The following is a 23,797-nucleotide window of genomic DNA, read 5'->3' on the forward strand; positions in this document are numbered from 1 at the left end:
TTATTGAAGAAAAAGGATTGTTTTTATTTTCACTGCCCAATTCTAATAAATTCTATGAAACATCTGTGGGGTCAAAATGCTTACTACACCCCTAGATAAATTCCTCAAGAGGTGTAGTTTCCTAAATGGAGTACATTTTTGGGCGTTTTCATTGTTTTGTCCCCTCAGGGGCTCTGCAAATGTGACCTGGCCTCCGCAAACCATTCCTGCTAAATTTGAGCTCCAAAAGCCAAATAGCGCTCTTTCCCTTCTAAGCCCTGCCGTGTGTCCAAACATCCATTTGTTACCACATGTGGGGTATTGTTTTACTCGGGAGAAATTGCTTTACAAATTTTACGGTGCTTTTTCTCCTTCAGTCCTTGCGGAAATGAGAAAAAAATGAGCTAAACCTACATTTTCTTTTAAAAAATGTAGATTGTCATTTTCAGGGCCTACATCCAATAATTTCTGTAAAAAACCTGTGGGGTCAAAACACTCCCTATACCCATAGATAATTTCCTCAATGGGTGTAGTTTCCAAAATGGGGTCACTTGTGGGGGGTTTCCACTGTTTTGTCCCCTCAGGGGCTTTGTAAATGTGACATGGCCTCCGCAAACCATTCCTGCTAAATTTGAGCTCCAAAAGCCAAATAGCGCTCTTTCACTTTTAAGCCCTGCCGTGTGTCCAAACAGCCGTTTATTACCACATGTGGGGCATTGTTTTACTCGGGAGAAATTGCTTTACAAATTTGATGGTGCTATTTGTCCTTCAGTCCTTGCGGAAATGAGAAAAAATTAGCTAAACCTACATTTTCTTTGAAAAAATTTAGATTTTAATTTTCACAGCCTACTTCCAATAATTTCTGTAAAAAATCTGTGCGGTCAAAATGCTCACTATACCCCTAGATAATTTCCTTGAGGTGTGTAGTTTCCCAAATGGGGTCACTTTTGGGGGGTTTTCACTGTTTTGGCACTGCAAGATCCCTTCAAACCTGACATGGTGCCTAAAATATATTCTAATAAAAATAAGGCCCCAAAATCCTCTAGGTACTCCTTTGCTTCTGAGGCCGGTGCTTCAGTCCAGTAGCATGCTACGGCCACATGTGGGATATTTCCAAAAACTGAAGAACCTGGGCAATAAATATTGAGTTGCATTTCTCTGGTAAAACCTTCTGTGTTATAAAAAAAATTGTATTAATAATTTATTTCTGCAAAAAAATATGAAATTTGTAAATTTCACCTCTACTTTGCTTTAAATCCTGTGAAATGTCTAAAGGGTTAAGACATTTTCTAAATGCTGTTTTGAATACTTTGAGGGGTGAAGTTTTTAAAATGGGGTGACTTTTTTGGGGTTTCTAATATATAAGGCCCTCAAAGCCACTTCACAAGTGAACTGGCCCCTGTAAAAATAGCCTTTTGACATTTTCTTGAAAATGTGAGAAATTGCTGCTAAAGTTCAAAGCCTTGTAACGTCCTAAAAAAATAAAAGGATGTTCACAAAACGATGCCAATCTAAGGGGGGATTCACACGAGCGTGTATTCGGTCCGTGCGGGCCGCGTGGTTTTCACGCGGCACGCATGGACCAATACAAGTCTATGGGGCAGTACAGACAGTCCGTGCTTTTTGCGCAGCGTTTGTCTGCTGCGCAAAAAGCGCGACAGGTTCAATAACTCTGCGTATTTCGCGCATCACGCACACATTGAAGTCAATGGGTGCGTGAAAATCACGCGCACCACATGGAAGCACTTCCGTGGGACGAGCGTGATTCGCGCAACAGCAGTGAAAAGGATGAATGAAAACCGAAAAGCACCACGTGCTTTTCTGTTTCCGAACATCCAAACGGAGTGTCTTTGCGATGAGCGAAGCCGGACAAGCGTACCGAACTTCACCGGGTTCGGCCAAACTCGTTTTGGCCGATCCCGGTAAAAAAATTATCGGTACGCGACGTCAGGAGATAGTCACTGTCCATGGTGCTGAAAGAGTTAAACTGTTTCAGCACCATGGACAGTGACTTGCGATCCCAAAATACATTAACCTGTAAAAAAAAACGAAGTTCTAACTTACCGATTACTCCTGTCTCCTTCCTGCAGTCCGACCTCCCGGGATGACACTTCAGTTCAAGTGACAGCTCCAGCCAATCACAGGCCAAGCACAGGCTGCAGCCAATCACAGGCTGCAGCGGTCACTTGGACTGCTGCGTCATCCAGGGAGGTGGGGCCCGATGTCAAGAGAGGCGCGTCACCAAGGACGCGTCACCAAGGCAACGGCCGGGAAGTTCTCGGTAAGTAGGAACTTTATCTTTTTTTTTTACAGGTTTTTCGCTGTTGTGTTCGGCATTCACTGTCGAGGGTGCTGAAAGATTTAGCTCTTTCAGCACCTTGGACAGTGACGGGCGTTGACAAGCCTCATCTCTATGATGCCGGCTGCGCGAAAATCACGCAGCCGCGCATCAGACACGCATGACACACGCAGCTGTCAAATGGTTTTTGCGATCGCAAAACGCTGCGTTGTTTGCGCGCGCAAAAACGCAACGTTCGTGTGAATCTGCCCTAAAGTAGACATATGGGGGATGTTAATTAGGAACAATTATGTGTGTTATAGCTGCCTGTCTTACAAGCAGATACATTTAAATTGAGAAAAATGCTAATTTTTGCAATTTTTCGCTACATTTTGGTATTTTTCACAATTAAATACTGAACATATCAAGCAAATTTTGCCAGTAACTTAAAGTCCAATGTGTCACGAGAAAACAATCTCAGAATCGCTTGGATAGGTAAAAGCATTCTGGAGTTATTACCACATAAAGTGAAACATGTCAGATTTGGCCAAAGAGGGAAGGGGTTAAAGTAGAATACTGTAACCATTTGATTCCTGCGATACCCAGATAAAAAATTTAGCAGACTGAATCATTTTCACATCCCCGTTTCCCACTACTTCGGTTAGGGTCAAGGTACTCAGCTAACCCCTGGGCTTTGTTGGCTTTAGCTAGTCTGGTGGTTAATTCTTTGGATAACGTTATCAGGTAGGGAATCAGACCAAATGGGAAAAAGAGGAGATACGCATTGCTATAGGTAATTACGCACGTGGAAGTTCCAGAAAAGGTATACAGGAGATGAAAAAGTAGTATTTTAAACAGTCCAAAACTTGGCAATGGGAGTCAAACAAGTCCAGACTTGCTACCAGGAATAAAGAGTGAACCTAGTTGAATAGCCTAGGGTTGGTAACAGATGTAAGGCTGGGTTCACACGTGGCGGAATTTCACTTAAATTCCGCTGCGGACAGTCCGCAGCGTTAATCCGCAGCGGAGCCGTTTGTCCATTGACTTACACTTTAATTTAGCAGTGTTCGTTTAGACGAGGCGTAAAATTCCGCTGCGGAGCATAGGCTGCGGAGCGGAATTTGGTGTCCGCAGCATGCTCTGTCTGTTGCGGAGCAGTGGCGGACTCATGGCGGAATTTCTCCATTGACTTCAATGGAGATTCTAAGTTGCGCAATGAAGTCCGCAGCTGTCATGCACATGTTATGTGTGCTGCGGATCCGTCTTGCTTTTTTAACTTGACATTTCTTCATTCTGGCTGGACCTATGTATTTCTAGGTCTACAGCCAGACTGAGGAAGTCAATGGGGCTCCCGTAATGACGGGAGCGTTGCTAGGAGACGTCTGTAAATAGTCACTGTCCAGGGTGCTGAAAGAGTTAAGCGATCGGCAGTAACTGTTTCTGCACCCGGGACAGTGACTACCGATCCCAATATACATGTATCTGTAAAAAAAAATGAAGTTCATACTTACCGAGAACTCCCTGCTTCTGTCTCCAGTCCGGCCTCCCAGGATGACGTTTCAGTCTAAGTGACGGCTGCAGCCAATCACAGGCTAATAACAGGCTGCAGCGGTCACATGGACTGCCGCGTCATCCAGGGAGATCGGGCTGGATGCCGAAGGAGGGACGCGTCACCAAGACAACGGGCGGTAAGTATGAATTTCTTTGACTTTCACAAGGGAAAGTGCTGTCCCTTCTCTCTATCCTGCACTGATAGGGAGAAGGGAAGTACTTTTACCGCAGTCCGCAGCAGCTAGTCCGCATCAATTTACTGCACATTTTGTGCAGATCCGCAGCAGAATCTGCAACGCAGATTCTGTGCGGCATTGATGCGGACAGTTGCGGAGGAAATCCGCCACGTGTGGTCATGCCCTAACAGAGCTGGGTATGCGGTACACGAGTGGGTAGTACAGGAGCCGAGGTTCTGTAACGGTGATTAAGCAGAGTCGGGTATGCAGCACAGTAGCAGGCAGTTCAGGAGATAGTTAAACCAGCCGAGGGTCAGTAACAGTAATGTAGCAGAGCTGGGTAAGAAAAACAGAGGGATAGAAGAGGCTGGACGCAGCCTGCAGGGCTTAGGAGGGAAGCCTCCATGACAGACCTAGGAGGGAAAGGGTTAAGTATTGAGGGAGAGTTAGGAGGAGGTGGAGGAGGGACAGGGAGGAGTTAGGGGCCGTTATGGAGCTTCCCGCTGTTTTCGGCACTGAGCCGGAAGCAGCGGGAGGAGTAACACACACTCGAGTAAGCTCCCCGTTGCCCCGCTCTGTGTGTGATGTCTGAGGCTGATATACTTGCGCGGCTGCGCGCCGCTGCTGTGCACCACGGTCCCGGATGGTTGGAGGAGACCGTGGCGGCACTTACCATGATCCCGGACGCCGAATCGCCACGTCAGGCTCGGCATACGAGGTCTGTTGATGTTGGGGACAGGCTCCCCTCCCCCGGCCCCCTTCTTAGCAGTAATATGGCGGCGGGGGGGGGGGGGGGGGAGTCAGCAAAACCCGCTCCTGCTCAGAGGAGGCAGAGAGCGTCGCCAGGGGTGACGGTGACTCAGGCCGGGTCTACCCGTCGCTCCCGGCGGTCCCGACCTCCAGAACACCTCAGCCCTGAGGTGGTCCCGCGGACACGGCGTCGCAGGGGGAGCCCTAAAATGGACGCTGCAGGCCAGGCAGCTGGGAGGGCTGCCTCTTCCCAGGCCCTGCATCCTGGCAGGAATTCCCAGCCGCGACGGGGTCCGGCGGTAATCAGGGAGTCGCAGGCCGGGCTCCCTGTCACCCCTCCCCCATCAGATGCAAGATTTGGAGGACAAGCTACGGCCGCCCCACCTAGTGATGTTCCGACCAGGGGGCAGGCTTCATCGAGATCATCGAGACGGACGCCTAGACCTGCAGCGACGTCGAGGCAACAGGTCCGGTCGGAAGTCTGGGTCCCGGCGGTCGGGCGGCAGGTTGCCGGCCCATCTGTCAGCGCGTCATCATCCCCGTTTCGGAGATGTCGGTGGGATGGCCAGTCGTCTGCGAGAGAGGAGCTGGAGGAAGGTGAACTGGACGTGTATCGGCGAGGTCAGGATGGTCCGGCTGACGGGAACACAGCGCCTGTGCAGCCCGGTGAGTGCATAACTCCATCTTTGTCGTATCCAGCGATTTTTATGTCGGGTGTCGGCGGGGGGGCTGCTAGCGTCGCATCGGTGGCCGGTAGTGGCGCGGGCGGGCGCGACGGCGCGGGTCTAGCGGACTTAGTGGGTTGCTTGCGGGAGCTGGTCGGGCGTCTAGATAGGGCGGCGGCGCCAGTAGTTACGGAGGTGTCCCCGGCGGTAGTTTGGGAAGGCCCCAGGGAAGTGGGATCGTTACAGGCGCGGCCCGGGATGGCGGCTAGGGAGGCGGTCGCGGTGTCGGTACAGACCGAGGCCCAAAAAGAAGGCGATCGGGTGCGTATTGATGATCGTGCTCGTGGGGAGGTGTATGTTTGCTTCGAAGGTCCGTTGGGGGCGCACTTAAAACAGGAGGTGCGTGAGCGTATCTGGAAGGACGAATATGTCGAGATTTTTTCTCTCCTGCCGCTTGCTAAATTCAATTTGGATAAGAGCAAGCGGGACGAGAGTAAGAAGGACGAGGAGGAACGTCGGCGGTATAGGCTTATCCCGCAGACGTTCGTTAATTGGTCGCAGGCGTTCGCCATATTAGCCAGTGTAATAGGAGAAAAGGCGCCGGAAAATTGTTCGGCGTTGTTTTGCTATTTTGACGCCATTGGGGAGGCTCATAGGGCGTACGGGGGGCAGGCGTGGCTAAGGTACGATGAGCAATTCTGTCAGCGTAAAGCGGTTCGGCCGGCGATTCGGTGGGACCAGAAGGATATTGCTCTCTGGTTAAGGGTTACGGCTCCGGTTAGGCAGTCCTTTCCCGGGAGCGTCGGCCAAGGGGGCCAGTCCAGTTAGGTCGGACAAGGCGGCGGGGCAAAGTTGGGATTCTGCTGGCAATTCAACGATGGCCAGTGTAAGTTCGGGGCCACGTGCAAGTTCAAGCACGTGTGTTCAGAGTGTAATGGTGCATCCCACGGGGCGGCAAAATGTATGCGAAAAAAGAGGTCAGGGAACCAGTCCTCCTCGGCTGGTCAAGGGGTTGTCACCGGTGAGGGTGGAAAGGATGGCCCCTTATCTAAATGAGTATCCGGATAGGGCGACGGCTAAGTTACTTTACGAAGGGTTTTGTGTTGGTTTTATTATTCCTCCGCCTCCTTATGAGGTCCCGGTTACGCGGAGGAACCTTAAATCGGCCTACTTGCATGCCGAGGTCGTGTCGGAAAAATTGTTTAAAGAAGTTTCGTTGGGTCGCATGGCGGGGCCTTTTGTTGATCCGCCAATAAAAGATTTAGTGGTGTCCCCATTGGGTATTGTTCCAAAGCGCGAGCCCCGGAAATTTCGTTTGATTCAGCATTTATCGTTTCCCAAGGGTTCGTCGGTAAATGACGGGATTGATCACGAGTTGTGCTCCGTAGTGTATACCTCATTCGATAAGGCGGTGGGGTTAGTTCGTGCTGCGGGTCCAGGCGCGCTGCTAGCAAAAACCGACATCGAGGCGGCGTTCAGGTTGTTGCCAGTTCATCCAGAAAGCCAACGGCTGTTGGGTTGTTTTTGGAATGGGGCTTTTTACGTGGATCGGTGCCTTCCGATGGGGTGTTCCCTTTCTTGCGCATACTTCGAGGCGTTTAGTAGCTTTGTGGAGTGGGTGACGAAGGGAGTAGCCGGAGTCGACTCGTTGATACATTACTTAGACGATTTCTTGTGCGTCGGCCCGGGGGGTTCGCCGGTTTGCGGTAATCTGCTTCATGCACTGCAGAAGGTTGCGAGGGATTTTGGGATCCCTTTGGCGCCAGAAAAGACTGAGGGCCCGGTACCGACGATTTGTTTTCTGGGAATTGAGATAGATTCGGTGGCAATGGAGTGTCGTCTTCCTGCGGATAAGTTGGGGGCTTTGAGTCAGGAGGTACGTCGGGCTTGTAGGTTAAAGAAAATTACGCTGCGTGAGCTTCAGTCGTTGCTGGGGAAGTTGAATTTCGCTTGCCGGATTATGCCAATGGGGAGGGTGTTTGGTAGACGGTTGGCGGCGGCAACGGCGGGAGTGCGTGCGCCACATCATTTTGTGCGGCTCAAGGAGGAGCATCGGGCTGATCTGCAGGTATGGGATGACTTCTTGGGCCAGTATAACGGTCGCTCGCTATGGATGGCTCCAGCGCAGGATACGAGTGATTTAAATATTTTTACGGATGCAGCTGGGGCGGGCAGTTTTGGAGCTTACGGGGGGGGGTCCGTGGTGCGCAGGTCAATGTTCGGCTAGCTGGGTGTCCAGTGGACTCACGCGGAATCTGGCCCTGCTCGAGCTGTTCCCCATCGTGGTTGCGGCGACCATCTGGGGGGACAGGCTCAGGGATAAGAAGGTTCGTTTTTACTTCGACAACATGGGGGTGGTGCTGGCCATTAATAACATCACGGCGTCCTCTCCTCCGGTAGTTCAGTTGTTGCGACATTTAGTGTTGGTGTGCATGTCGTTGAACGCGTGGGTGGTGGCGGTGCATGTGCCGGGGGTATGGAATTGTATCGCTGATGCTCTTTCTCGCTCGCAGTGGGACCGGTTTCGGCAATTTGCACCGGGAGCGGAACGTCTCGGTTTGGCTTGTCCGGAACATCTTTGGGATCTGGTCTCGGTCCCGTAGAACGATTGGTGGAAAGGTCTTTGGCGCGCACGACGTGGAGTGCTTATGCTGCTTGTTGGAGGCAGTGGGAGGAGTGGGTAAGAGAGTTGGGTGACGTCAACACGGATAGAGACAGGTTGGTGGCACTTTTGTACTGGTTAGGGGACGCCTGGGAGGCGGGGGTTTCATTGGCAAAGTTTAAACGTTTCATGTCTGCGGTGGCGTTTGGTTTTAAGTTGCGAGGCTTTCGGGATGTATCTAAGGAATTTTTAGTGGGACAGGCTTTGAAGGGTTTGCGCCGAGGTAGGGTCGAGGCGGATCGTAGAAGGCCTGTGTCGTTTTCTCTGCTTAGCTCTTTGGGCGGATCATTAGCATCGGTCTGTCGTTCTTCGGCCGAGATGGAGTTGTTTCGGTTAGCCTTTTCTTTAGCGTTCTTTGGGCCATTTAGAATTGGCGAGTTGGTGTCGCCGAGTACCAAGCAGGCAGGGGGGTTGAGACTGGGGGAGGTGAGCCTATATGCAGATCGGCTTGAGGTATGGTTGCGTCGGTCAAAAACTGACCAATTAGGGAAGGGGAAGCTGATAGTTTTGTTCGCCCTCCCAGGTTCGGCTATGTGCCCGGTAGCGTGCATGCGGGGTTTTAAGCCACAAGTGGGGTCTCCAGAGTTGCCATTACTATGTCACGAGGACGGGTCATTTTTGTCCAGATTTCAATTTGGAGCTGTATTTAAAAAATGTTTGTCGGCGGTCGGTGTCGCGGCGGGCTCGTATTCATCTCATTCCTTCAGGATTGGCGCAGCAACAGAAGCAGGGCGCTGGGGGTTGGATGATGAAGGGGTGCGGCGCATCGGTCGTTGGGAGTCCAACAGATTTAGGTCTTATGTCCGCCCTCATCTGTTATGAGTCTTGTTGTTAGCGCTTAAAAAATGTTTGTGTGGTGGTATCTAACTTTCTTTTCCGTTTCAGATCCGCCTCCGTGTTTGGTGTGGTTGCTGGGCCACTCTTACGTGCATTGGGGGGCTTTGAGTGCGGACGTCCGGACGGTCGCCAGTTGCGCATTCCGCGACAGGATGCGGTTTTGCATTGGCTGGGATTTAGAGGTATGTCATGGAGCAGGGTGTTAGCAGAATTCCAGACATATGCCCGGCTTGATAGGGTCCCAGAGGTCTTGGTATTGCACATGGGTGGGAATGACTTGGGAGTCCGCCCCTTTCGTGAGTTGGTGCGGGATATTAAACACAATATGTTGTGTTTGTGGGTTTCTTATCCCAGGTTGGTGATAGTGTGGTCGGACATTGTCCCAAGGAAACATTGGCGGCTGGCTAGGTCAGTGGAAAGAGTCAATAAGGCTCGCATTAAAGTTAATCGTGCGGTGTCCCGTTTTGTAGCCAAAAACAGGGGCATTTGCGTGCGGCACAGGGATTTGGAGTCAGGAGTGGGGAACTACTGGAGGAGCGATGGGGTTCATTTGACCGAGGTTGGTATTGATCTGTGGAGCTTGGCAGTAGCAGAGGGAATTGTAAGGGCGGTGGTGGTGTGGCGGAACTCACAGGCTTAAGGTGGTCAAGGCCTGTTTCGCTGTGGCGGGGGGAGTCCTTGAGGTCAGTCAGTACAAAATGGTGGGGGGGGTCGCATCGGGGGTATGCTTCCCACAAAAAAGGTACATGGTTGAAGACTTCATCGGGTGTTATCCCTTTGAAGTGGTCTTCTGGTGGAAGGTATATCACTTGAAGGCTTCATCGGGTGTTATCCCTTTGAAGTGGTCTTCTGGTGGTTGGAGCCATCTGCAGAGGTGAGCGGTGCCTCCGAGCTGGTTTACGGCTGGAGGTAATTGGTTGGTGGTGGTTGCAGATGGCTAACTCGGGGTGTGTTAAAAAAGGAATATCTAAAATGGCTTCAAGGACTTCCCCTGCTCGGATTAATGTTAACGTTAAATTGTTATTTATGATTCTGACCCATGTTGGGTCATGTGAATTATTAGGAGGAATTCTCTGGTGGATTCCTAATTAGTTATCCGAACGTTTCGGATTTAAATTGTTTTTATAAAACTGTGAAATTAATAAACGGCTGCTGTGGCCATTTCACACCCAACCTCGGTGTCACGTGTCTTTTCTAAAGGTGGGGGTGGAGGGATAGGTAGGGATAAGGGAAGGTTGACTAACACACGACTCTACTTAGGCAGGTCAAGAAGAGGCTGGACGCAGCCTGCAGGGCTTAGGAGGGAAGCCTCCATGACAGACCTAGGAGGGAAAGGGTTAAGTATTGAGGGAGAGTTAGGAGGTGGAGGAGGGACAGGGAGGAGTTAGGGGCCGTTACGGAGCTTCCCGCTGTTTTCGGCACTGAGCCGGAAGCAGCGGGAGGAGTAACACACACTCGAGTAAGCTCCCACCCTCCCGCCCATTTGTTCGTTATCCCTTGTGGTCTTTATTAAGTCCGTCTATGAGTGTTGTAATTTTATTGTGTGCTTATTTAACATGTTTTTTCTTTTCATTCGGAGTAGGTCCTGGTGTCATGGCAGCTGGCGGGGGGAGTCCTTGAGGTCAGTCAGTACAAAATGGTGGGGGGGTCGCATCGGGGGTATGCATCCCCCAAAAAAGGTACATGGTTGAAAACTTCATCGGGTGTTATCCCTTTGAAGTGGTCTTCTGGTGGAAGGTATATCACTTGAAGGCTTCATCGGGTGTTATCCCTTTGAAGTGGTCTTCTGGTGGTTGGAGCCATCTGCAGAGGTGAGCGGTGCCTCCGAGCTGGTTTACGGCTGGAGGTAATTGGTTGGTGGTGGTTGCAGATGGCTAACTCGGGGTGTGTTAAAAAAGGAATATCTAAAATGGCTTCAAGGACTTCCCCCTGCTCGGATTAATGTTAACGTTAAATTGTTATTTATGATTCTGACCCATGTTGGGTCATGTGAATTATTAGGAGGAATTCTCTGGTGGATTCCTAATTAGTTATCCGAACGTTTCGGATTTAAATTGTTTTTATAAAACTGTGAAATTAATAAACGGCTGCTGTGGCCATTTCACACCCAACCTCGGTGTCACGTGTCTTTTCTAAAGGTGGGGGTGGAGGGATAGGTAGGGATAAGGGAAGGTTCACTAACACACGACTCTACTTAGGCAGGTCAGAAGAAGTAGAGAGCTCAAACCGGCCAGGTCAATCAGCAATCAAAATACAATGCAGCAATAGAGGGAACAATGTAGCCTAGCTAGGATAATAACCTTCTAACTGATATAATTTAAAATCCTCATTGACCAGTATTCTGCCCTGCCAGCCTTGCCGGGAGACTCCATTTGGTGGTGGCGAGCAGGATGAGATGGTGCTGGAGTGGGACGACGGAAGTACATGACAAATATTGACTTACCATTTGGTCCAAATTCTTAAAGTCACAAAGCTTTCTTTGACTTGGAGGTTTGGGGAGCGGGATCTGAACTGGTGGTAGTTCCAATTCCTCACGAATTTCCTCTTCAATTTGCTCTTCCATCTGAATGAGCATCGGGGCACTCATACCAAAGCGAGATGCTCGTCGAGCCACTTCTAGCAGGCACAAAATGAAATTTTTTTCATTCTTCCGTAGAACTAGATCTTCTGTCTCAAACATTAGGACATCTAAAAAGATCACATATTAAAAGAAATCGTATTAATAATAATAAAACAACAATTTCCTATGCAAAAACAATTTTTTTTAATGTAAAAAATCTTTAGTTTTCTTTTGAGAAATGAAAAAATATGTGAAAATATGATCTGTATCATTGATATCCATACGATTGCTCAAGTCTTCTATGATGCCCAATTGATTCTTTGCTGTGATTTGCAGTCTAGTTAGATTATGTATTGCACAACCTTTTCAAAGTCTCAGGTCACTATGGATAAAGTCCATACAAAACTTGTTAGAGACAAAGTATACACAAAAAATATACAACCTTAGGCATAACCATTGTTTTTATGCTTTCAATCATCCTCCTTTTTATTAGAATAGATTTTAGGCACCATGTCAGGTTTGAAGAGGTCTTGTGGTGCCAAATCAGTGGAAACCAGAAGTGACCACATTTTGGAAAGTACACCCCTCAGGGAATTTATCTAGGTGTATAGTTAGCATTTTGACAACACAGGTTTTTTGCTAAATTTATTTGAATGAGTCTGTGAAAATGAAAATCTACTTTTTTTTTACAGGAAAAACATAGAATTTTCTAATTTTTGCAAGGAATAAAGGTGAAAAAGCACCCCAGAATTTGTAAAGCAATTTCTCCCAATTACGGCGATGCCCCATATGTGGTCATAAACTGCTGTTTGGACCCACGGCAGCGCTCAGAAGAGAAGGAGCGCCATTTGGATTTTGCTGGAATTGTTTTCGGTGCCATGTCGCGTTTGCAACGCACTGGAGGGACCTAAACAGTGGAAACCCCCCAAAAGTTACCCCATTTTGGAAACTACACCCCTCAAGGAATTTTTCTAGTGGTATAGTTAGCATTTTGACCCCACAGGTTTTTTGCTGAATTTATTGGAATTAGTCTGTAAATATGAAAATCTACTTTTTTTCTGAAAAAACATAGAATTTTCTGATTATTACAAGGAATAAAGGAAAAAAAGCAGCCCAACATTTGTAAAGCAGTTTCTCCTGATTACGGCAAAACCTCATATGTGGTCATAAACTGCTGTTTGGACCCACGGCAGGGCTCAGAAGGGGGAAGGAGCGCCATTTGGATTTTGCAGCGCAGATTTTGCTGAATTGGCTTCTGGGGGCCATGTCAGATTTGCAGAGCCCTTGAAGTACCAGTACAGTAGAAATTCCCCAGGTGTGATCCTGTAATGTCCGTGGCTGCGGGCCGTCCGCCCCAATTTCCTCCTGACAGCCGCAGCCACGAGTCGGCAAAAGCGCTGGCCCCAGCCTCCTCCTCAGGAGAAGCCAGCGCTCGCGTCCACTCACCTCAGCCGGATCCCGTAGGGTGTGTGCGCACGCTCGTGCCCGCTCTTAAAGGGGCAGCGCGCGCACCGGACTTCTGATGAACTTGAACCCGTGAGTACCCTGGACTATAAGAGGTCTCTAGTCCCCTGCTTCTATGCCTGAGCGTTGTTGATGTTTCCTAAGTTTGTCTATGTGATGGCCTCCTAGTGTGTTCTTGTTCCTGTTCCTTGCATTCCATACTATCCTGGTCGAGCACTGTGCTGTGCCAAAGTCGTGTCGTGCTGTATCCCACGTCTGACCAGCTTCACCTCGCCTGACGTCCACCTGCTGCCTAGTCCAAGCCGAGCCTGCCTTGCTGCTGTCCGAGCTGCCACAGGTACCTATACGAACTATAGACATTGACCTGCGCCCTATTCGCCAGCTGCCTTAACGCCAAGGCGGTACGGCCCAATGGGTCCACAGACCCTTCGTGACAGATCCAAATTTTAGAGACTATACCCCTCAAAGAATTAGAGGTGTAGTGAGCATTTTGATCCCTCAGGTGTTTTATAGATTGTATTAGAATTGGGACGTGAAAATGGAAAAATATTTTTTTTCCAATAATATGTAGTTTTAGCTCATAATTTTTCATTTCAACAAGGAAAACAGGAGAAAATACACCCCAACATTTGTTACACAATTTCTCCTGAGTAAGGAAATACCCCATATGTGTTTGTAAACTGTTATTTGGACACACAGCAAGGGTCTGAAGGGAAAAAGCGCAATTTTGTTTTCGGAGAGGAGATTTTACAAAATTGTTTTTTGACACCATCTTGCATTGCATTGAGGTACCAGTACAGTGAAAACAATCAAGAAGTTACCCCATTTGGGAAACTACACCCCTTTAAGGAATTTTATCATGAGGTGTAGTGAGCATTTTGACCCCACAGGTTTTGCAGTAATTAGTACACAATAGATGTTGTAGATTGAAAATTGCCATTTTTCCACAAATATGCTATTTCAGTGCCCAATATGTTGTGCCCAGCTTGTACCACTGGAGACACACACCCCATAAATTGTTAAGCGGGTTCTCCAGAGTACAGTAATACCCCATATGTGGTCATAAACTGCTGTTTGGGCACACTGTCAGGCCTAGAATTTGGCTTTTGGAGAGCAGATTTTGCTTGGTAGTAGTTTTGTTTAGTGTTTAACTTGTGTTTCAGTTTATAATAAGGGGGCATATGTAATCTAGGCGGAGTACATCAGGGCATATGTAAACTGTGAGGAGTGCATCAGGGTTTATGTAAGCTGGGCGGAGTGCATCAGGGTATATGTAAGCTGGGCGGAGTGCATCAGGGTATATGTAAGCTGGGCGGAGTAGATCATGGTATATGTAAACTGGACGGAGTACATCAGTGTATATGTAATCTGGGAGGAGTACATCAGGGTATATGTAAGCTGTGCAGAGTACATCAGGGTATATGTAAGCTGGGCGGAGTGCATCAGGTCATAATAGGATGATGTAATAATGGGGTAAATGAATCAACATTTTTTTTTATCCATGGATAGTGTACGCTTTGAACCAATCCTTTATGCACTGGCCGGTTCTTTGGGTGCAGGAGTCACACTTCTAAAGGGTGCCCGTGGTATTGTACAAAATATCCGCACTCCAGCATTGCCTAATCTTTGACTTCTTCACTAGCCCCATATGTAGCACAGACCCCAAAATACATAGTCATAGTTTCCGCTGCATTTACAGGGTCTACCAGTGGGGGCTGCAAATGATGACGTGAGGTTTTAGGTGAAGAACTGCTGCACATATAAATTAGTTTGGGCCGTCGGTTTGTATTATTGCAATCCGAGAGTCATAATTTTTTCTTTTTCCGTTGATGAGCTGTGTGAGTGCTTGATTTTCAAGGGACGAGCTGTAGTTTTTATTAGTATCATTTTGGGGTACATGCGATTTTTTTGATCAGTTTTTATTAATTTTTTTGGGTGGTGAGGCGACAATAAAACAGAAATTCTCTCACTGTTTTTTATACATTCTTAACAGCGTTCTCTGTGCAGTACAAACAACATGTTTACTTTATTCTGCAGTTCGATACGATTATGGCAATAACAAATTTTAACGTTTTTAAATGTTTTACTACTTTTACACAATAAAAAAACCTTTTTTCTAAATAAAATAATGTTTTAGTGTCACCATATCCTGAGAGCCATAACTTTTTTATTTTTTTTGTCCACAGAACGAAGTGAGGGCTTGTTTTTTGCATGACAAACTGTAGTTTTTATTGTTATCATTTTGGTATACCTGCGACTTTTTGATCACTTTTTCTTCAATTTTTTTTGGAAACAACATGACCAAAAAAGGAATTTCTGCCATTGCTTTTTATTTTATTTTTTACGGTGTTCACTGAAATTATATGAGATATTTATAGATATAGATATTTATATGAGATATTTATAGTTCAGGCCGATATGAATACGGCGATACCTATTATGTATAGTTTTTTAAATTTTTTGATAATTATAAAGTACTTGATCAGGGAAACAGGGGGATTATTATTTTTATTAGATAAAACTTTAATTTATTTATTTTTCTAAAACGTATTTTTTTTTTTACACTTACTAGGGGACTTGAAGATCTGATCTTCTGATTCCCTGTACAATACACATCACTACCTATGTAGTGAAGTGTATTGTAACTGTCATTTTACAACAGACAGTCAGTCTATTAGGTCCTGCTTGGCTGACCAGGAAGTCATTGCTAGGCTTCCTGGTTGCCATAGCAACCATCAGCACCCTGCGATTTTTCACGGGGGGCCAACGGGGTACAGAGGGAGCCACCTCCCCCGGTCAATCACTTAAATGCCGCTGTCGCTATTGACAGCGGCATTTAACCCCTTAAGGACGCAGCCTAGTTTTGGCCTTAAGGCTCGGAGCCCATTTTTCAAATCTGACATATTTCACTTTATGTGGTAATAACGTCGGAATGCTTAAACCTACCCAAGCGATTATGAGATTGTTTTCTCGTGACACATTGGGCTTCATGTTCGTGGTAAAATTTGGTCGATATATTCAGTGTTTATTGGTGAAAAATTGCAAAATTTAGAGAAAATTTTGAAAAAATTGCATTTTTCAGAATTGAAATGCATCTGCTTGTAAAACAGACGGTTATACCACCCAAAATAGTTACTAGTTCACATTTCATATATGTCTACTTTAGATTGGCATCGTTTTTTGAACATTCTTTTATTTTTCTTGGACGTTACAAGGCTTAGAACATAAACAGCAATTTCTCATATTTTTAAGAAAATTTCAAAAGCCTTTTTTTTAAGGTACCTCTTGAGTTCTGAAGTGGCTTTGTGGGGCCTATGTATTAGAAACCCTGATAAAACACCCCATTTTAAAAACTAGACCCCTCAAAGTATTCAAAACAGCATTTAGAAAGTTTTTTAACCCTTCAGGCATTTCACAGGAATTAAAGCAAAGTGGAGGTGAAATTTGCAAATTTCATTTTTCTTGCTGAATTTAAATTTTTTTTTTTTTTTCCTCTGTAACACAGAAGGTTTTACCAGAGAAACACTACTAAATATGTATTGTCCAGATTCTGCAGTTTTTAGAAATATCCCACATGTGGCTGTAATGGCAGGAAGGAGGTGAAGGGAAAGTGAGCCCTAATCTACCCACCGCCCTGTCCCTGCCTACTTGCAACGACCCACCCTAGGCGACGGGGTACAACTGGGCGGCGGTCCCTACGCTGTCTAAGTGCACGGGAGAACAAACAGGGAACACGCAAGGGAAGGGGCAGTAGCCACGGAACGCCGCGAGGAAACGGAGCGGTGAATGAGTAGTCAGGACCAGGATGAAGTGGAGTATACCAAAGTGAGCACGGAGAAGGAAGCAAGCCAGGGGCAAAGCAAAGCAGGTTAAGCGGAACTGCAGCAAGGCAGAAGCACGGCAGAAGCAGGCTGGAGCAAGCAGCAGTGAGGCCAGGAATCCAGAAGAATTACAAGCACTGAGGAAGAGAACACGGCAGGTAATAAAGGACAGGGGGCGGAGCTAACTCCGACTGACGAGGCCGCGATAGGCTCTTCCACTCCTGAGCCTGCCACCCTGGTTGGTGGGAGATGGTGTCAGTCGAACAGGTCTGGCCTCAGGTGTGGATTGATTAATCCCAGGAGTATACCTAGACGTAGTACCTGGCAGATCCCTAACAGTACTCCCCCTTTTATGAGGGGCCACCGGACCCTTACTAAGAGGACCCGGTTTAGTAGGGAAGAGAAGGTGGAACCTCCTGATCAATACCCCAGCGTGAACATCACGGGCAGGTACCCAAGTCCTCTCCTCCGGCCCGTATCCTCTCCAATGGACCAGGTACTGGAGGGAGCCCTGGACCATCCTACTGTCCATAATCTTGGCCACCTCGAATTCCACCCCCTCAGGGGTGAGAACGGGAACAGGAGGTTTCCTCGAGGGGGACCAGGACGGGGAGCAGCGTTTAAGGAGGGAGGCATGGAAGACTTCATGTATGCGAAAGGATGGGGGCAGCTCCAGACGGAAGGATACAGGGTTGAGGACTTCAATGATCTTATAAGGTCCAATAAATCGGGGAGCAAACTTCCTGGACGGGACCTTAAGGCGCAAGTTCCTGGACGACAACCAGACCAAATCCCCGACGACAAACCGGGGGTTAGCAGAACGTCTACTATCCGCCTGAATCTTTTGTGCGCTCTGGGACGCCTCTAGGTTCTTCTGAACCTGGGCCCAGACAGTGCACAGTTCCCGATGAACATCCTCTACCTCAGGATTATTGGAACAACCAGGGGAAACGGAGGAGAACCTTGGGTTAAACCCGAAATTACAGAAAAACGGGGAGACCCCTGACGAGTTACTGACCCGGTTATTCAGGGAAAATTCAGCAAGGGGAAGGAATGAGACCCAATCGAATTGACAGTCAGAGATGAAACACCTTAAATATTGTTCCAGGGATTGGTTAGTCCTTTCCGTTTGGCCATTAGTTTCGGGATGGAAGGCGGAGGAGAAGGACAGATATACAATCTCCAACTTTTTACAAAAAGCTCTCCAAAATAAGGAAACAAATTGTACCCCTCTGTCAGAAACGATATTGACTGGGGCCCCATGGAGACGCAGGATGTGTTTCACAAACAAAGAAGCTAACGTCTTGGCGTTAGGTAGCTTCTTAAGGGGCACAAAGTGGCACATCTTGCTGAAGCGGTCCACTACCACCCACACCACCGACTTGCCCTGAGATGGAGGCAAATCGGTGATAAAATCCATGGAGATATGGGTCCAAGGTCTCTGGGGAATGGGCAAGGAACGTAGTAGGCCCGCAGGTCGGGACCTAGGGGTTTTGGACCTAGCGCAAACCTCACAAGCGGCGACGTAAGCCCTAACGTCTTTAGGCAACCCAGGCCACCAATAGTTTCTGGTAATGAGGTGTTTGGTGCCCTAGATGCCAGGATGACCAGATAGAGCGGAGTCATGGTTTTCCCTGAGTACCCTTAGCCGGTATTGCAGGGGAACAAACAGTTTGTCCCCAGGGACGTTCCCGGGAGCTGCACCCTGATCAGCCGCGATATCAGAAGCTAAATCAGAATCCGTGGCAGAAACGATTATACCAGGGGGTAAAATACAAGCAGGATCCTTCTCGGAAGGAGGATTGGCCATGAAACTACGTGACAGAGCATCAGCCTTAATATTCTTGGACCCAGCCCTATAGGTAACCAAGAAATTAAATCTGGTAAAGAATAGTGCCCACCGAGCTTGTCTAGGATTAAGCCTCCGGGCCGATTCTAGGAAAACCAGATTCTTGTGATCCGTAAGGACCGTTACCTGGTGTCTGGCCCCCTCCAGGAAGTGCCGCCACTCTTCAAAAGCCCATTTAATGGCTAGAAGTTCACGGTTGCCAATATCATAGTTACTCTCCGTGGGCGAAAACTTCCTAGAGAAGTAAGCACAGGGGCGGAGATGGGTGAGGGAGCTGGTACCCTGGGACAAGACGGCCCCCACTCCCACCTCGGTTGCGTCAACCTCCACAATAAATGGCTCCTCTTGGTTGGGCTGAATCAGCACGGGGGCCCAGATAAAGCACTTCTTGAGGGTCTCAAAGGCCTGGACGGCCTCAGGGGGCCAATGGAGGACATCAGCACCCTTGCGAGTAAGGTCCGTAAGAGGCTTAGCGACGACCGAGAAGTTGGCAATAAATCTCCTGTAATAGTTGGCGAACCCTAAAAAACACTGTAACGCCTTAAGGGAGGCAGGTTGGACCCATTCCGCCACAGCCTGAACCTTGGCAGGGTCCATGCGGAATTCATGAGGAGTGAGGATTTGCCCTAAAAATGGTATCTCCTGTACCCCAAAGACACATTTTTCAGTCTTAGCAAACAGATTATTCTCCCGAGGGACCTGGAGCACCTTCCTGACATGCTCCACGTGGGAGGACCAGTCCTTGGAAAACACCAGTATGTCATCAAGGTACACAACAAGAAAATTACCCAGGTAATCTCTCAGGATTTCATTAATAAAATTCTGGAAGACAGCAGGGGCATTACACAACCCAAAGGGCATGACCAGGTATTCGAAATGACCCTCGGGTGTGTTGAACGCAGTTTTCCACTCATCCCCCTCTTTGATGCGGATAAGGTTATATGCCCCCCGTAGATCGAACTTAGAGAACCATTGGGCTCCCTGAACCTGATTAAAAAGATCCGGAATCAAAGGAAGTGGGTACTGGTTCCTTACGGTGACCTTATTCAGGTTACGATAATCAATGCACGGCCTAAGACCACCATCCTTCTTCCCCACGAAGAAGAAGCCAGCACCTACAGGAGAAGTCGAGGGGCGAATGAAACCCTTGGCCAGGCATTCTTGGATATACACCCTCATAGCTTCACGTTCAGGACATGAAAGATTAAATATCCTACCCTTAGGAAGCTTGGCACCAGGCACCAAATCGATGGCGCAATCGTAATCTCTATGGGGGGGCAACACCTCGGAGGCCTCCTTAGAAAACACATCGGCGAAGTCCTGAACAAACTCAGGAAGCGTGTTTACCTCCTCCCGGGGAGAAATAGAGTTAACAGAAAGACATGACATAAGACATTCATTACCCCATTTGGTAAGCTCCCCAGTATTCCAATCAAACGTGGGATTATGCAACTGCAACCAGGGAAGACCTAATACCAGATCAGACGATAATCCCTGCATCACCAGTACAGAGCACTGCTCCAAATGCATGGAGCCAACCAGGAGTTCAAAAACAGGAGTATGCTGAGTAAAATAACCATTAGCAAGGGGAGTTGAGTCGATACCTACTACAGGGATAGGATAAGGTAAATCAATAAAAGGCATCTTTAGAGACATAGCAAATAACACAGACATGATATTAGCAGATGAGCCAGAATCCACGAAAGCACTGCCCGTGGCAGACCGGCCATCAAACGAGACCTGAAAGGGAAGCAAAATTTTATTGCGTTTCACATTAACGGGAAATACCTGTGCGCCCAAGTGACCTCCCCGATGATCACTTAGGCGCGGAAGTTTTCCGGCTTCTTATTCTTGCGCCTGGGACAGGTGTTCAGTAGATGCTTGTCGTCCCCACAGTAGAATCAGAGACCATTCATTCTGCGAAACTCCCTACGTTGTCGAGGGGACATGGAGGCCCTGAGTTGCATAGGTACCTCCGAGTCCTCCGTGGAGGGGCGAGGAGACGGGACCTCGGGGGGGATCGCAGAAAAGTCAGAGGGGAGCACATTGAAGCGTTCAAGCTGACGTTCCCTGAGACGTCGGTCAAGTCGTACTGCTAGGGCCATAACCTGGTCAAGGGAGTCAGAAGAGGGGTAGCTAACCAGCAGATCCTTCAGGGCGTCAGATAATCCTAACCTAAACTGGCACCTTAGGGCCGGATCGTTCCACCGAGAAGCTATGCACCACTTTCTAAAATCAGAACAGTATTCCTCAACCGGTCTCCTACCCTGACGTAAGGTCACCAGCTGACTCTCGGCTAAAGCAGTCCTGTCAGTCTCGTCGTAAATGAGTCCGAGGGCAGAGAAAAAACGATCAACAGAGGAAAGTTCAGGGGCGTCAGGAGCCAAGGAGAAGGCCCACTCTTGGGGCCCTTCCTGGAGTCGGGATATGATGATACCCACCCGCTGGTTCTCGGAACCTGAGGAGTGGGGTTTTAGGCGGAAATACAGTCTGCAACTCTCCCGGAAGGAGAGAAACGTCTTACGGTCCCCTGAGAACCGGTCAGGTAACTTGAGGTCGGGTTCTAGAGGTGAGGTGAGGGGTACTACTAAGGCAGCGTCACCCTGGTTGACCCTCTGGGCCAGGGCCTGGACCTGTAGGGAGAGGCCCTGCATCTGCTGGGTCAGGGTCTCAAGGGGGTCCATGATAGCGTCAGCGTAGGAGAAATGGTAGACTAGGTATGGGCTTGTAATTATGTAATGGCAGGAAGGAGGTGAAGGGAAAGTGAGCCCTAATCTACCCACCGCCCTGTCCCTGCCTACTTGCAACGACCCGCCCTAGGCGACGGGGTACAACTGGGCGGCGGTCCCTACGCTGTCTAAGTGCACGGGAGAACAAACAGGGAACACGCAAGGGAAGGGGCAGTAGCCACGGAACGCCGCGAGGAAACGGAGCGGTGAATGAGTAGTCAGGACCAGGATGAAGTGGAGTATACCAAAGTGAGCACGGAGAAGGAAGCAAGCCAGGGGCAAAGCAAAGCAGGTTAAGCGGAACTGCAGCAAGGCAGAAGCACGGCAGAAGCAGGCTGGAGCAAGCAGCAGTGAGGCCAGGAATCCAGAAGAATTACAAACACTGAGGAAGAGAACACGGCAGGTAATAAAGGACAGGGGGCGGAGCTAACTCCGACTGACCAGGCCGCGATAGGCTCTTCCACTCCTGAGCCTGCCACCCTGGTTGGTGGGAGATGGTGTCAGTCGAACAGGTCTGGCCTCAGGTGTGGATTGATTAATCCCAGGAGTATACCTAGACGTAGTACCTGGCAGATCCCTAACAGTGGCCCTACTGCGCTCGTGGACTAAAACATAAGCCCTAGAAGCAAAGAAGCACCTAGTGCATTTTGAGTCCTCTTTTTTATTAGAATATATTTTAGGCAGCATGCCAGGTTTGAAGAGGTGTTGAGGTGCCAAAACAGTAGGAATCCCCCAATAGTGACCCCATTTTGGAAACTACACCCCTCAAGGAATTCATTTAGGGTTGTTGTTACCATTTTGACCGCACAGTTTTTTCACAGCACGTATTTGAGTTGGGCTGTGAAATGAAAAAAATTTCATTTTTTCCAATAAAATTTCATTTGTGATCAAAATTTCTTATTTTCACAGGGAACAAAATACCCCATTTTGTTGCCCAATTTGTCCTTAGTGTGGTAATACCCCATTTGTGGTGATAAACTGCCGTTTGGGCCCATGGGAGGGCTCAGAAGGAAAGGAGCGCTATATGTTTGTTGGAGTCCAGATTTTGTTGGATTGGTTTTCGGGTGCCATGTCGCATTTGCAGAGCCTCAGATGTATCAAAGCAATGGAAACCCACCAAAAGTGACCCCATTTTGGAAACTACACCCCTCAAGGAATTAATTTATGGTTGTTGTTAGCATTTTGACCACACAGTTTTTTCACAGCACCTATATTTCAATTGGGCTGTGACATTAAAAAAATGACATTTTTTCCAATAAGATGTAATTTTTTACCAAAATTTCTTATTTTCACAGGGAACAAAATACTCAATTTTGTTGCCCAATTTCTCCTGAGTGCATCAATACCCCATTTGTGGCAATAAACTGCCGTTTGGGCCCATGGGAGGCCTCAGAAGGGAAGGAGCACTGTGTGTTCTTTGGAGTACAGATTTTGCTGGTTTGGTTTTCGGGTGCCATGTCGCATTTGCAGAGCCCCAGAGGTATCAAAGCAATGGAAACCCACCAGAAGTGACCCCATTTTGGAAACTACACCCCTCAAGGAATTCATTTATGGATAATGTGACCATTTAGACCCCATAGTTTCGTCACAGAACTTATTTGAATTGGGCTGGGAATTAAAAAAATATATATTTTTTCCAATAATATGTCATTTTAGCTCAAATATTCTTATTTTCACAAGACATAAAATACTCCATTTTGTTGCCCAATTTGTTCTGAGTGCGGCAATACCCCATTTGTGGTGATAAACTGCCGTTTGGGCCCATGGGAGGGCTCAGAAGGAAAGGAGCGCTGTGTGTTCTTTGGAGTCCAGATTTTGCTGGATTGGTTTTCGGGTGCCATGTCGCATTTGCAGAGCCCCAGAGGTATCAAAGCAATAGAAACCAACCACAAATGACCCCATTTTGGAAACTACACCCCTCAAGGAATTCATTTATGGGTGTTGTGACCATTTTGACCCCATAGTTTTTTCACAGAACTTATTTGAATTGGGCTGGGAATGAAAACAAAATAATTTTTTTCAAATAATATGTAGTTTTGTCTGAAAATTTCTTATTTTCACAAGAAACAAAATACCCCATTTGTTCTGAGTGCCACAATACCCCATTTGTTGTGATAAACTGCCGTTTGGGCCCATGGGAGGGCTCAGAAGGAAAGGACCACCATTTGGCCTACTGGGGATTTTCTAGTGCGAAGTCATGTATGCAGAAGCCCCTGAGGTACCAGTACAGTTGAAACCCGCAAGAAGTGACCCCATTTTAAAAACTACACCCTTAAGGCATTCATCTAGAGGTGTAGTGAGCATTTTGACCGGAGACCTACACCCCATAAACTGTAATGTGGGTTCTCCCTGGTATGGCAATACCCTACATGTGGCTGTTATCAGCTGCCTGGACACACAGCAGGGCTCAGAGGGGAAAGACGAGGGGGGATAAGCTGTGTGGAGTGCATCAGGGTAAGTAAAATTGGGGTAAATT

The 23,797-nt window shown here is 47.9% G+C and overlaps 1 protein-coding gene across 1 annotated transcript in view; it reads right to left on the reverse strand.

Annotated features, from left to right (window-relative positions):
* The window catches only part of GAS2L2 (growth arrest specific 2 like 2), a 77,064-nt gene that overhangs the window by 29,825 nt on the left and 23,442 nt on the right, over window positions 1–23,797 (reverse strand). Inside the window, exon 2 of the mRNA XM_075853021.1 lies at window positions 11,342–11,586. Within this exon, the coding sequence (XP_075709136.1) occupies window positions 11,342–11,586 (245 nt within the window). The remainder of the gene's footprint in view (window positions 1–11,341; window positions 11,587–23,797) is intronic.

The sequence above is a fragment of the Rhinoderma darwinii genome, chromosome 2 (genome assembly GCF_050947455.1).
Source record: "Rhinoderma darwinii isolate aRhiDar2 chromosome 2, aRhiDar2.hap1, whole genome shotgun sequence".
Taxonomy (NCBI): domain Eukaryota; kingdom Metazoa; phylum Chordata; class Amphibia; order Anura; family Rhinodermatidae; genus Rhinoderma; species Rhinoderma darwinii.